Source organism: Myxocyprinus asiaticus, chromosome 14 (assembly GCF_019703515.2).
Source record: "Myxocyprinus asiaticus isolate MX2 ecotype Aquarium Trade chromosome 14, UBuf_Myxa_2, whole genome shotgun sequence".
NCBI lineage: Eukaryota > Metazoa > Chordata > Actinopteri > Cypriniformes > Catostomidae > Myxocyprinus > Myxocyprinus asiaticus.
In genome coordinates, this window is record NC_059357.1 from 44,996,947 (window position 1) to 45,010,989 (window position 14,043).

Here is a 14,043-nt window from a genome sequence, read left to right on the forward strand (position 1 = left end):
TGCAAGAAATATTCCAGACAACAATCTCCAACCAATAGAAGGCATAAGAACATATAACGTGCAGATTCATCCACAAACTGCTCCGAAGGAGTGTTACTCCACAAAACATACTGAGAGATTCTCTCAGTGAATTTCGTCTCCATGGCCATAATTGATCGACGTACTACAGCAAGATCCTCCAAGTCCGCTACGACCTTTGCCAGCATTGCCAACATGCTCGACAGTTGACGCTGAATCTCACCCTTTTGCACCGTCCAAACTGAATCCCTGGTCTGCGGCCCTGTCTGGGGTATCAGCTTGAGCACATAAGTGTCTTTTAATGTCTCCAGAGCCCGAGGATTTTGCATTCTTTGCATTTGCATTCATAGAACAGTTATGGATCAGGGTGTATATAATCTCACTGGTTTATGACATAAAAAGTATTAAAAACTAGCAAAGTGCGCAGAGGTCGCCGTTCACACGTCCAACCCTCGCATGGTGCCACGTGACCATCTAGAAGTACATTTAAATATGAGGACACTACATGTAAAACCTTAACTAATGTGACATTTAAAAGTGTTATCAATGACATTAGGCCTTATTCTATGAGTAGAATTCACATGAGATCAGTAAAAGTTGTTTTAACCACTCGATGATGATTTAAAGTAATATATATGCAGTAGAAAATGTTTAATTTGTCTTGTTTACATTGTGAATTCATGATGCTAATGTGCTAGCACACTATAATACGCACCTATTACACTCTGTTATTGTAATTTATGATGACACTGATACTATTGCAATGATGAGTGTATAAAAGAGTAATAATTGGCAAAATACAGACAAAAGAATGATAAGAGAGGTATATCATAGTTTGGACAGATGTGTGAATGGCTTTCACTGCAGATGGCACATGAGTGAATGGGCACTTGATAGTGTTTGAGTAGATTTGATTTCTTTTGTAGACTAATTAAACAGAACAAAAAATTGCATGACATGGTCTTGCATGCCGGTGTGTTCACATTGAATACTGACTGATAAACATAAATGTAGTAGTAGGTGGAGCTTCATGTTACACCTACTGATGGCATGGAACACTACTGGCAGTAAGAATGTGTTTAGCAGCTGGTTAGATGTTTTCCTAAAAGTTTACCCAGACGAGCTGTTCCGAAACACCGAAATGAACGCAAATACACCTTCTTTTTGGCCAAATTTTGTTCTAAATGACATCATACCTGTTCGTTCTTCGATTTCATATGAAGTATATCTGGGCCATTACACTTTTTGACTAAAATTAGATTACGGTAACAGATACAACAATGACCTTGACAGTTAATAAAACCACTACATGGCCAAAAGTATGCAGACATTTACTTCTACTGAATGTTTTTGGCTTGGCCACTTAATTCCAGTGAAGAGAAAACTTAATGGTACAACATACAGTGACATTCTACAGAACTGTGTCCTTCCAACAGTTTGTGGAGGGCGTTTTTCTGTTCTCGCATGGCATTGCCCCTGTGCACAAATTGAGATCCATAGAGAAATGGTTTACTGAGTTTGGTGTGAAAGAAGTTGACTGGCCAGCACAAAGTCCAAATTTTAACCCCACTGAACACCTTTGGGACGAGTTGGACGCCGACTGCGAGCCATGCCCCAATGCCCGACACCAGTGTCTGACCTTACTGATGCTCTTGTGTCTGAATGGGAGCAAATCCCTGCAGCCATGTTAAAAAAATCTAGTTGAAAGCCCTCTAAGGAGAATGGAAGCTGTTAAGGAAGTCCAACTTCCTATTAATGGTCAAGGTTCTGAATGTAAAATTTCAACATATGGGAGTGTTGTTTGGCTATCCACATACTTTTGACCATATAGTGAGTAAGCAGTTCACAGAAAAATTATTTTAAGATGTCGAGTTTAAGATGTCATTAAGAAATGTGTAGAAAATGGCCAACCAGAGAACACAGTTTGGAGATGCACAAAGCTATTTGTACATGATGAGGTTGCAGAAGTGACTCCGCTCTGTGCATTGAACAGGATGTGACTGGTCTGAAGCACCACTAATTGTATTTCTTTAGTAATAAGCTTTCAGCTGCCAACGCAGAGCACCACAGACTCAAATAGACACATATCTGAAAATAAGCCTTTGCTCAATGACCATCATGATGAATATATATTCGAGTCTGACCTGGTCAATGTCACAGCAGAAGTAGTAAACAGCCAGCATGCACACAGCTATGCTAATTAGGCAAATGGTCCATGCTAGTGTGTGTATAGCTAACCAGCCCAGTGTTGACCTCACGTTTCTCTTCTTTTTACTGCAGCTGAGCTCCGACAACGTCTCCTAAAACACAAAAAAGAAGCATAGAGACTGTAAATTTTACATTTCTGCATAACTATAGTCACACCAAACAGAACTTTCAGGAAGTTAACTTGCACACAGCTTACTTGAAAAAATTACAATGATTATGAAAAGCAAACTCTGCACTCTGAAAAACAAAACAAAAAAACTAACGGTTTAAGGTACAAGGGCCGTCAATGAGGTGGTAAACTCAAGGGAATGTTTTCTGTGCCTCTAGTTAAAATGTATAACTCGAATTGGGTAAATAATTGTATCTAAGGAATTATTGTGTAGCAAGGTACATTTATAGACTTTAAAACATACCTTTTATCTCCTTAAGGGTACAATTATACCCAAAACAAGGGTAGCAGTGATGGCCTTGTACCTTTTTTAGAGTGTGCTTACAGATCCTTAAAGTTAAAAAATTGTTCACCCAAAAATTTTAATTCTCTCATCATTTACTCACCCTCATGCCATCCTAGATGTGTATGACTTTCTTTCTTCTGCTGAACACATACAAAGATTTTTTAAAGAATATCTCAGCTCTGTAGGTCCATGCAATGCAAGTGAATGGTAATCAGGCCTTTGAAGCTCCAAGGACATAAAGGCAGTGTAAAAGTAATCCATATGACTCCAGTGGTTAAATCAATGTCTTCAGAAGCGATATAATAGGTGTGGGTGAGAAACAGATCAAGTCATTTTTTTTTTTTATAATAAATCTCCACTCTCTCTTTTCTTTTGTTTTTGGCAATTAGTATTATTCATGCATATCGCCTATTGGGCAGGGAGGAGAATTTATAGTAAAAATGGACTTAAATATTGATCTGTTTCTCACCCACACCTATCATATTGCTTCTGAAGATATAGATTTAACAACTGGAGTCTTATCGATTACTTTTACACTAAATATTTGTGCTTTTTGGAGCTCCAAAATTTTCATCTTCATTGGTGTTAAGCAGATGAAAGAAAGTCACACACATTTGGGATGGCATGAGGGTGAGTAAATAATGAGAGAATTTTTATTTTTAGGTCAGCTAACCCTTTAGGGTTGCAGGAGGGTTTTTTTGGGGGGGGGGGTATATAATGGTTGATAGATGATCCAAGATGGCTTACATCAGAGGTTTTCAAACGTTTTGATGCCAAGGACCCCCAAATATGTTGATCCCATTGTGAGGACCCCTTTGTAAAATATACTGTATATTTTCATGTATAAAGACAAACCCAATCTCACGATAATTCGTCACAATAATACGAGGTGGCGAGTTCATTCGTACAAAATAGTATGAGTAATACACCCACCAATGAGAGATGCTTCCCTCGTGTCCTTGTAGTTCCAGATGTGGCATTTGTTCCATGTTAATACAAAACTGTGTTTTTGTAACTTTAACCCTTAACCCAAACCCCATCCCTGAACCTAACCATCAAGTGTAACACCTTACCCTACCCAGAGCACAAACATAACCATGATATTAAAGGTGCTGAAAGTAATTCTACTTTCATGAGACTGAGCCATTTGATTAGCCACACCCCCTCTTTCCAAAACCCCGCACTCCAAAGCTACCAAATGAGTTTTATTGAGAACAATATCATGCAGAAACAGCAAAAATAGCAATATAGCGCCTTCAACTGACAACTGTTATGAACAACCTGGCATAAAAATGGCTTTAAGCCTCAATAACTTGCTGCAACAACAATACAATGAGAACGCGAAAATGATTGACAGGCACAAAGCGTCAGAGACCGTGGTCCTCGGACACATTTTTGTTTGCTGTTTACAGAGTCTAGAGCTGTCACAGAGACAGGTGAGATATCTCAGGACACTTATTTCATTAATATCTTTCAGGGAGTAGGAACATTTTTTGAATACCTTTCCATGAAAAAAAAAATCACTTACAGCACCTTTTATGTTAAAAGCCCTGATGTGTAATACAGAAGAAAGTGACACTTCCGGGTTCAAAACACATGTGTGTCATACGTTTTCTTACTAATGAAGTTGTACGCATTGCTACAAAGTTGCCACCTAGAGGTATTGTGATGAATTCTCATTAACTATTTTGCAACAGACCAATTTTTCAGTGTGAGAAAAATAGTAACTGTGATATTATAAATAAAACATGGTCTTTGCTAAATTAATTAATTGCCTTTTACATTGTCGTTGTTTTAAAGAAATATTTTATTAAATTATAATAACAACGATTAATCTCATGATTTTCAACCAGTCTTGAAAAAGAATGAAATGGTAATGTCAGATATGGTAAAACTGTGTTAAAAATGAACAAGTTAAACATATTTTACATATTTAATATAAAAATTACATTTAGTAAAAATATTTGTTTTTCTACGGACTTCCAAACGCTCGCGAGCGGAAACCTGGTCCCCAGATCCCAGTTTGAAAACCCCTGGTTTATAGATGGTTGACTAGCTGGATTATCAGCCAGTAGAGACACAGACGGGCTGATTGATCATCTCGGATCAGCAACAAATCTGCTTTCATGTAAACCAGTTTGAGCTTAAATTAACCCAACTGAGCCAGGTCCTGCTTGGAACTGCTAAAGACCAGCATGAACCAGCTAGAAACCATCCAGCTTGGACCATGTTCCAAAAATTCTTTAAACTGGTTTTAGCTGTAATTTCCAGCAAGGATAAGTAGAAAAAAAAAAAGTTAAAGTATAGCGATATTCATGCTGCATTCACAGCACATGGAGTTTTGGAGTATTTTGGTGAATCTAAAGAAGAATTTTTTTATTTTTTTACAATACATTTTAATGACAATAAAGCCTGTTTTTTTTTTTTTTTTATCGTGATATTATTTTCATGACTATTAAGAACACTTTACACAAACTTAAAAATATGCTACTTTTTATTTCTTTGTAATTTGTATTACTCTTCATAATGATTCTCATTACTGTAATAGCATGAAAAATAATGTAAAACAAGAATGTTTTAAATCAACATTAATCAAAGGCAGCACATCAAATACTACCATAATGTAGAAACACTTTATAGCTTAATATTTCATTGCTGTTTTTTCCTCCACATTACTGTAATGAGAATGAGAACTTTTGCATTACAGCAATGACAGCTGTGTCTAACTGTCATAAAAATAATGTCACAATGCAAAATAAGCACATTAATCAAGCCTGAAGTCTGAAGAGTTTCTCTAGGTGTGATCTGTATCAATGTGCAAGATGCTACCAACAACACAAGCCTTCACTGACTTCTCTTTTCTACTCTAAAGACGTTTCTGTCATATGCTATTTAAACCTTACACATTTGCATTGCATATGTGACCTACTGCAAGTTTTTTACACTAGCTACAGTATTAGTATGTTGACCACGATTAGAACAGAAAATGTGCAAAAATGAGTGTTTCTTCAAACATTAAAATGACTGAAATGATGCACAATCATCAGCTCACAAGGGATAACTGCCAGGGATTTCATTGTTTTTGTTTTGTTTTGTTTTGTTTTTTGTTTTGTTTTTCCTTGTACACTTTTGGGACAAAATTGTGGTGGAAACAATTGAGGGCAACTGATATCATTTTCACACAATAAATACTTAAAGGCATATTTCACCCAAAAATGAAAATTCAGTCATTGTTTACTCACCTCTGTGTTGTTATAACCCTTTATGACTTTCTTTCTTTTTCTCTACACAAAGGGAGAAATTGTGAAAATATGTTGTGCTCAGTGATGTCATACAATGGCAGTTTATAGTGACTACCTCTTCAAGCTTCAAAAGAACACAAAAATATAATTCAGAAGTCTAATAAATTATTCCATGAGACTCAGGATTGTTATGAAAGTATACAGTAAGGTTTGGTGAGAAACAAACTGAAATCTAATGTATTATTTAGTGAAGATGTTCACTGACTGTTGATCTCCTGTGCACATTCATGATAGGGCATGAGAGCAAGATTTCACACAGCCCCCTCGCAACATTGGGCCGTTCAAGCAAAAATATGTTCATAAAAAATGCACAAAAAATCTAAAAACAGGTCCACCACAGTGATAGTGACAAAAGAACAGAACACAGCTACATACAAAGAGAGAACAGAATTTATTAAACATGTCTGACGAGTTTGTAGTAGAAGAATTGATGCATTTCTATGCCCAGCCTTATTTTTATTTATTTTTTGTTTTTGGACCGGTGCCAGTTCACAGTGGATGGCATTACCCGCAAAAATAGAAAACAAGTGATCGAAAGAATGTACCATCACTCGTCACTGCTGGTTAGGACAACAACTCTGATTAATATAGAAAATATAAATTTTACCGCGTGTCGTTTGCTGTCAGATTAGGTCACGGCACGACTGTGGCTGCCTGTAGCCTCCTCTATATTTCTGTTTGATTTCCAAGTACTCCGAAAAATAAGGCTGGGCATAGAAATGCATCAATTCTTCGACTACAAACTCTTCAGACATGTTAAGTAAGTTCTGTTCTCTGTTTTGTGTGCAGCTGTGTTGTGTTCTGTTGTCGCTTTGCTGAGGGGGACCTGTTTTTAGATAAACAAATGTTTTCTAATGAAAGCCCCAATGTCGCCCTATCTTTTGAAGCTTGAAGTGGTAGTCACCATAAACTGCCATTGTATGACATCACTGAGCACAATATTTTATAAACAATGACTGAAATTCCATTTTTGGGTTAACTATACCTTTAAATGATTTACGCTTGTTTCACTCTTTGTTTAGATTATCACAGTTTAAAATGTAATAAGTAATATTTCTATGATGGACTTTCAAATGTTTGGGTCGGGGACAATGGTGAAATGATAAAATCTATACATAAAAGACATTTGATAAGTACCAAAAGTTTTTAAAAGTTTTCTGACAGTTTTAATATGACCTTCATATAACAAAAAGTTGAAATCTCTTAGTTTTAATAAAAATTAACTCATGGGACATAAAAGTCCCTGTAACTGAAAAAATACATTTGACTTCAATTTGTCTTTGCATCACATATCGTAGTGCAATTATTGGTGCTCTCCAGCATACAATCCTACCATGAATTAAATAATATATTTCTACAAACCTTCAGCTGATTACAGATGTTCACTGACTGCTGTTTAACAGATCTTTTCCTGCTCACTTTAAAGTCCCATGAGCAGAACACCTTCAAAGCCAGGAAACCATTAGACTTGAATATGTGGAAACTCTTCCCGAATGATTTAGACATGCTACAAGTGAAACAAAAGTTGATTCAGTGAATAGGCAAGTGATGATGTAAAACTGAATTGACACAATTTGTGAATTACAGAGAAAGAGAAACAAACCTGTACACTAGCATTACACAGGTGATAAAAAGGCCTATTCCAATGGTAAATATATACGCCAGTGGTATGTTGTAATTTTCAGGACACATCATCATTGTATTTTTAGCTCTGTAGTTTCCGCTTGTGGAGTTGGAATAGTAACCATAAAACATGCCAGAGTCTGTAAGAATACCCTGTTTAGGAAGAAAGACTACACTGCAAAAAATCATTTTTTAATCAATATTTTTGATTAGGCATTCTTAAAGCAAGACAAATTTAACTGAGAAGCAAATTGCATAAGATAGTAACACTTGTTTTCATTTTAATCACATTTGGCATTTTATAACAAGTATTCTGTAAACAAATGAATCTCAAATGTGATTGGATCAGTCAATGTGAGCACACTTTGATCATTCATCATAACAAATCAATTTGCCCCACTTAAGAAAAACAATGTGTTTTATGGGGGCTTTTAACTCCTGCAACAGGGGGCTTTTTACCCCAAATACTATCCTTTCATTTATTGGACAGTTATTGAATAACTGTTGATTAAATCACCTTGAACAAAACTGAACATATTTCAACAGGGCTAATGGGGGACAATGTTCCCAGTTGTCCAACACTGGCAAATGGCCTTGATAAAAAGTTCCTACCAAATATGCATCCTTACCGTCCCAGTAAGCAGCCAGAGGTCTGTCAGGGCAGCTGTGGTTCTGGCTTCTGAGTGAGGGGGATTTGTGATTTGTGGCAGGAACAGAAAGAGGCAGTTGATGAGGAAGAGGAGGATGTTGTAGTGTAATAGATTTCTGAGGAAGATAAAATAGGACAGAACCCCAGTGCCAAAGCGGGCGCTGATGCTTTTAAGCACACCCTGCCACAGCTGTAGTCTACCTGACCAGCCACCACACAGGACCTATGCATCAAAAACAGGTGTGCATTCAGGTCTAAGAATTAGAAATAGCTTAATTTCAATATTAAACACTCCAGAAAATCTCATTTTAAAGGGGTCATGTCATGATGAATCAAACTTTCATTGATATTTTGACATATGAGAGGTCTTTCTACAATAAACGCTACTCTACGTCTACTTTTATATCATCGCACCCTTGGCCCCGCCCACTGGTGCTTCAGTTCGTTAACTGAGAGAGAAGGAAAAGCAAGGCCTGCTTTGGCCTAACTATTACTGAACACCAAAGGGGATCCATCTGGACTATTTAAAATTATTATTGTATTTAAACATGCACAGACAGACGTCTTTGACCACTTGATACATATCTTGCACCGCTTTTAAAAGATGCTGTGTCAAGTTACAACTCTAGAGAAGGCATTCGGTGTCATTCAGCTGCTGCCTCTTGCTGTTTTGAGCACAAACGCTTTATGGTCGTGGACGTGTTCTTTCACCCATCTGCACTACTTTTAATTGTTGGTGTATGAAAACATGCACTGGATGGATGTCTTTGACTGTTTAGATGTGTTTCCAGCGATGTGCATTTCAGTGCAGGATGACACTGGAAACTGGATGTGTGTGATTTAGACTATGTATGTGCATCATGTGGATGTGTCTTCAGTGTGGATTGCTTGTGAACAGTCATAAAATGATTCAAGTTTTGCAAAGGAGCTGTTATTGAAGGATGAGGCAGTTAAAAACACTTGGACCCAATGCAAAACAGTAAGTAAAAAGTTCCATTCATGAATATTTGAAATGTCATGACTTTTTGATTTGAGTTTATGGTCCTGAAACCCTGTTTACACCAAGCGTGTCCGTTGACGCAATGCGACGCAACACAATGCAACGGCTTGAGGCTGTCTACACCTGGAACATCAACACAAACTTTGTAAAACCTTTATTTGTATCGTTGGAAGTAGTAGCGCCAGCGCATGTAGTGCAAAATGGAACGGGACATCTGTTTACTGTCGGAGCAACGTGACATGCCGCAACAGACGCTTTCATGGTAGACAGCATCGTTTATTATAATGGGTTCTATTGCTTTTGACGCGACTCTCGCGTCCGGTGTAGACAGCGTGTGAGTGTTAACAGTTGTGCTTGAGATGAACAGTTCAATATATTCAGGTGCAATGTGTTGGATATGCGTTATGTGTAAACCCTGAAATTTCATTTTATAATGGTGTGGAGCTTGTTCATTCTCTTCCGACTGAGTTTAAAATATGTATGATTTCGAGGGGCTGCACGCTGTTAGCCAATCATAACAGTGGGTGTTTACGCTGAAGTTTTAAGGAAGCGCTTAGGCCAAAACCGAGCATTTCAGACCAGAGGGCCAGAGACAGGGTGGAAAATGATCATATATTACTAAGTTATGATTTCTTATTTTTTGTAAAATAAAAAATAAATAAAAATAAAAAATAAAAAAAACATTACTAACATTATCAGTGGAACTCAGGGAAGATAATAAAACTAGAGCTGTCAGAATTAACTTGTTAATACATGCGATTAATTAAAAAAGTTTAACGCGTTAATTTTACTTAATCGCGATTAACACATTTACCATTAATACAGCATAAACGCTGGTTTATCAATGTGTCCACCTGGAATCATTACACTGACGCACACTTCACAACACACACACATGTTGGTACTCCTATCATTATAAGGACTCTCCATAGACAATGATTTTTATACTGTACAAACCCCTAACCCTACACCTACCTCTAAATCTAACCCTCATAGAAACCTTTTGCCATTTTTACATTTTCAAAAAAACATTGTTTAGGATGTTTTTTAAGCCGTTTGAATTACAGGGACACTAGGGTTGTCCTCATAAGCCACATTTATAGCATAATACCCTCGTAATTATTAGTGTGTAACCTAAAAAAATTTCCTCGTAAATCACAAAAACCAACTCACACACACACACACACACACACACACCAGAGCACTTCTACCAAGGTGAGCCTACAAGCTTAGCATAAAACAGCATAACGCGGCAGTCCCATAGACATTCTATGGTAACACGCTAGCTGACCGTTACGCATTCTCCTATGATAGAGCCGTGGAGGTTATCTCAGTAAATAAAATAATCTTTGCACACACACACATAACAGCATTTCTGTGAAAAAATGATGAAGGAGCTCGTAACGCTATTTGATGTACGAAACAAGCCCAGATGGGACTTCAAGTATTTTTCCACCTGTGTAAGGCGCATTTTAATTACCACAGAAGCACATCGAATCTTAACTATCACCAAAACGCAGAATGAGACGTTTTTGTTTGCATGCGCTCTTCATTTGGATTTCAAAGCAATGCCGCCCTGATGCAAATCATGAATGCAACTTCATGATTGCTGTAAAAAAAAAGCGGATAGCTGGCAGATTAGTGTTGTGGAGGATTTCAATTTAAGAGATTTAATGCACATTGCAATGAATATGCAACCTATGTGGGCACTAGTAGTCTTTCAATTAGTCAAACTCCCACTTAGACTTTGGGAAATGTTTAATGTTACTTGAATTGGTGATATTTTAGTGCATTTCTATCTTTATATTGTGGAAGTCTTTGTTTGGAAAATGTTAATAAAGCATTATATTGCTACATATTGTTTTGTTTTCTTTCTTAAGATAGAAATAAAAGCATTTTGACAGGAAAAGAAGTATAAATAGTGTCAAATTTCAGCACTTTCGAAATCTGCGATTAATCGCGATTAAAAAAAAATGCGATTACAAATTGTAATCGACTCACAGCACTAAATAAATCTATATATATATATATATATATATATAAAAGAGCATTTCATGACCCCTTTAATATATTTAGAAGTGGCACTCTCCATTTACAGGGTACAAACTGGTGTCTTATTACATTTTAAAAGCAAAAATGGCCTAAGCAACAACAGATGCCATGTTGTTCTTGACTTTTTCCATACAATTAAAATCATATATTAATGTCATCATAGTTTTGACAAAATCTGTTAAAAATGTATATTTAATAAACATTTTTTATTTAATTGCAAAAACGTAATATCTGTAAAATTTTGTATAATTTAAACATCTGTAAATTTTGCATACAACCTGCATGATTAAGAAAAAAATGTATTCCATAAAATTCTGACACTTAAGAATCATCAAAATTCAAGAAACACCACATCATTTGGACCTTTTCTACAGGACCTTTGTTCCTGTTCCAATTCCAGTTCCAGTTCTGTTCCTGTTCCAGTCTTGTTCCTGCTCCCGGTTGGTCCTAGTTATTTGTCTTTATTCTAGTTTATGTTTTGGTTTGTTTTCTCTCCCACTGTGAGATTATTGCGTTACCTGTTTTTCTGTTTTAATAAATACATTTACTTGCACTCATTCCTGCGCTTGGGTCCTTCTTCCTGCTAAGTATTCCGTGACAATTACTTAAGTTCATTACTCGGGTTACACATATTTCTAAAATAATATTATGTAAAATACATTTAACATAATTATGTTCATGTGAATGTTTGTGTTTGTGTTTCTGTGACAGCTGAAGTGTGTACGATAATGAACAAGAAGGAAAGTAACTTAAAAGTATAGTAATTAGTCATGTGATTACTTTATGGAAAAGTAATAAACAAAGTAATGTGATTACAATTTTATATAAGTAATTAGTAACTTGTTATTACTATTTTAGAGTAACTTGCCCAACACTGCAAACTAGCCCCTACTGAGTGACAAAGTTCATTTAGGCTACATCTGCAAATGTCATTCTGCCATATTTGTATTCTATTAGAACATTTGGCCCAGGATATTATTCGTTACTTTTAACTTGCCGGAAAATCATACATAATAATACGACAAAAAATTGGCCCTGTTTTGTACCCTATTCATGCAGAGTGCCAAATATTCATCAAATAATGTTTATTTTAATGTAACTGCTTAATGTTGATGTGCACACAGTAAAAGGATTTCACCTTCAAGACACTAGCTTTAACCTGATGGCAACACAGAGCTCTTTTAGCAAATAGAGACTGTCCCGATTCCCCAACACAGGCCAGAGCTCTAATGAGACACATTTAGATACACAAAGATTATAAAGAGGCTGTCTTCCATTAGTCTTCCATCAGAAGTTAGATAATTTAAAGCTGAATGTTGTACCTGAGTTGACGCTTCTCAGAGAAGGTAAGAGGCATCTCACGCAAGAGACGTACACATTCACCAGCAGACAAACCCTGCAGGTTCTCTAGCAACCCTTTCGTTTGGGTCACTAAGACCAAAACACAGAGAAAGATGATTCAAAACCAAGCTCACAAAGAGAGTCTCACTGAAGTAGTGTGGAGTGTACATGAACACTTGCTATATTTTATCGAAAACTGTTTAACAGCATTTTGCTCATTCTTTTGTAATTATTATGGATACAGCTTTTATGAATTTATATTATTGAGAGACTACATGGAATATATGTACTTTTAAGCATGCATGTGTCACACCGCAGGATCATTTAAAGGAATGTTCCGAGTTCAATACAAGTTAACCTAAATGAACAGCATTTGTGGCATAATGTTTATTACCACAAAAAAAAAAAAAAATGTAATTAAAATAACAAATAAAAACACTGAACAATGGAAGTGAATGGGTTCAGTCTATGAATGCTAAAATAAACACCATTTCAAAAGTATAGCCATAAGACATAAACATTAAATGTGTTAACATGATTTTAGTGTGATAATATCACCTACAAACGTTATCTGTGTAAATTTAAATCCAATATTACAACTTTTGAGGGTGTTAACATTGAGGGTATTTTTAAAGATTTCCTGTTTCAGTGGTATACTCAAAATGAAAGGCTTATGACCCAACAGAAAAAAAATAACATGGATGGTCAAGTGTTTGCATTTACATTTTCATTTAGCTGATGCTTATATCCAAAGCGACTTAGAAATGAGGATCAAAGCATGCAATTATTTGTCATACAAAGTTCAACAACATCTACAGTATGGTACTGCCAAGCTCTCAAGGTGGCTGGAGTAGTATTGGTGCTAGCGCAGATGAAAGAGAGAGAAGTAAATATATATATATATATATATATATATATATATATATATATATATATATATACACACACACACACACACACACACACACACACACATATATATATATATATATATATATATATATATATATATATATATATATATATTGTGTACAGTAAGTGCAAGTTCAGCTCAATCGTAAGTGCAATTAGTGTGGATTGGTTAAGTGCTTGCGGAACAGATGTGTTTTCAGCTGGTTCTTGAATGTTGAGATGGTATCAGCAGATCGTGTGAAGTTTGGAAGCTTATTCCACATCAGTGGAACAGAGAAAGTGAACCATCGTGAAATAGATTTTGAGCCTCTTTGTGATGGGACCACCAGGCGCCCCTCATTCATAAATTGCAGAGAGCGAGTTGGAGCATAGACCTGGTGAATTGAATTAAGAGGGTGCAGTTCCATTGGCTGTCCTGAATGCCAGAGTCAAAGCCTTGAATCTGATGCGGGCAGCTACAGGTAGCCAGTGAAGTAAATGGTA

The 14,043-nt window shown here is 36.3% G+C and overlaps 1 protein-coding gene across 8 annotated transcripts in view; it reads right to left on the bottom strand.

Moving 5' to 3' along the window:
* Window positions 1-14,043, bottom strand: part of LOC127452149 (transmembrane channel-like protein 6) — an 85,605-nt gene that overhangs the window by 43,845 nt on the left and 27,717 nt on the right. For all 8 annotated transcript variants that reach the window (XM_051717407.1, XM_051717406.1, XM_051717405.1 and 5 more), the window contains 6 exons: window positions 12,630-12,738; window positions 12,446-12,533; window positions 8,236-8,478; window positions 7,587-7,759; window positions 7,346-7,490; window positions 2,163-2,318 (listed from right to left, as the gene is read on the bottom strand). In XM_051717407.1, the coding sequence (XP_051573367.1) occupies window positions 2,163-2,318; window positions 7,346-7,490; window positions 7,587-7,759; window positions 8,236-8,478; window positions 12,446-12,533; window positions 12,630-12,738 (914 nt within the window). The remainder of the gene's footprint in view (window positions 1-2,162; window positions 2,319-7,345; window positions 7,491-7,586; window positions 7,760-8,235; window positions 8,479-12,445; window positions 12,534-12,629; window positions 12,739-14,043) is intronic.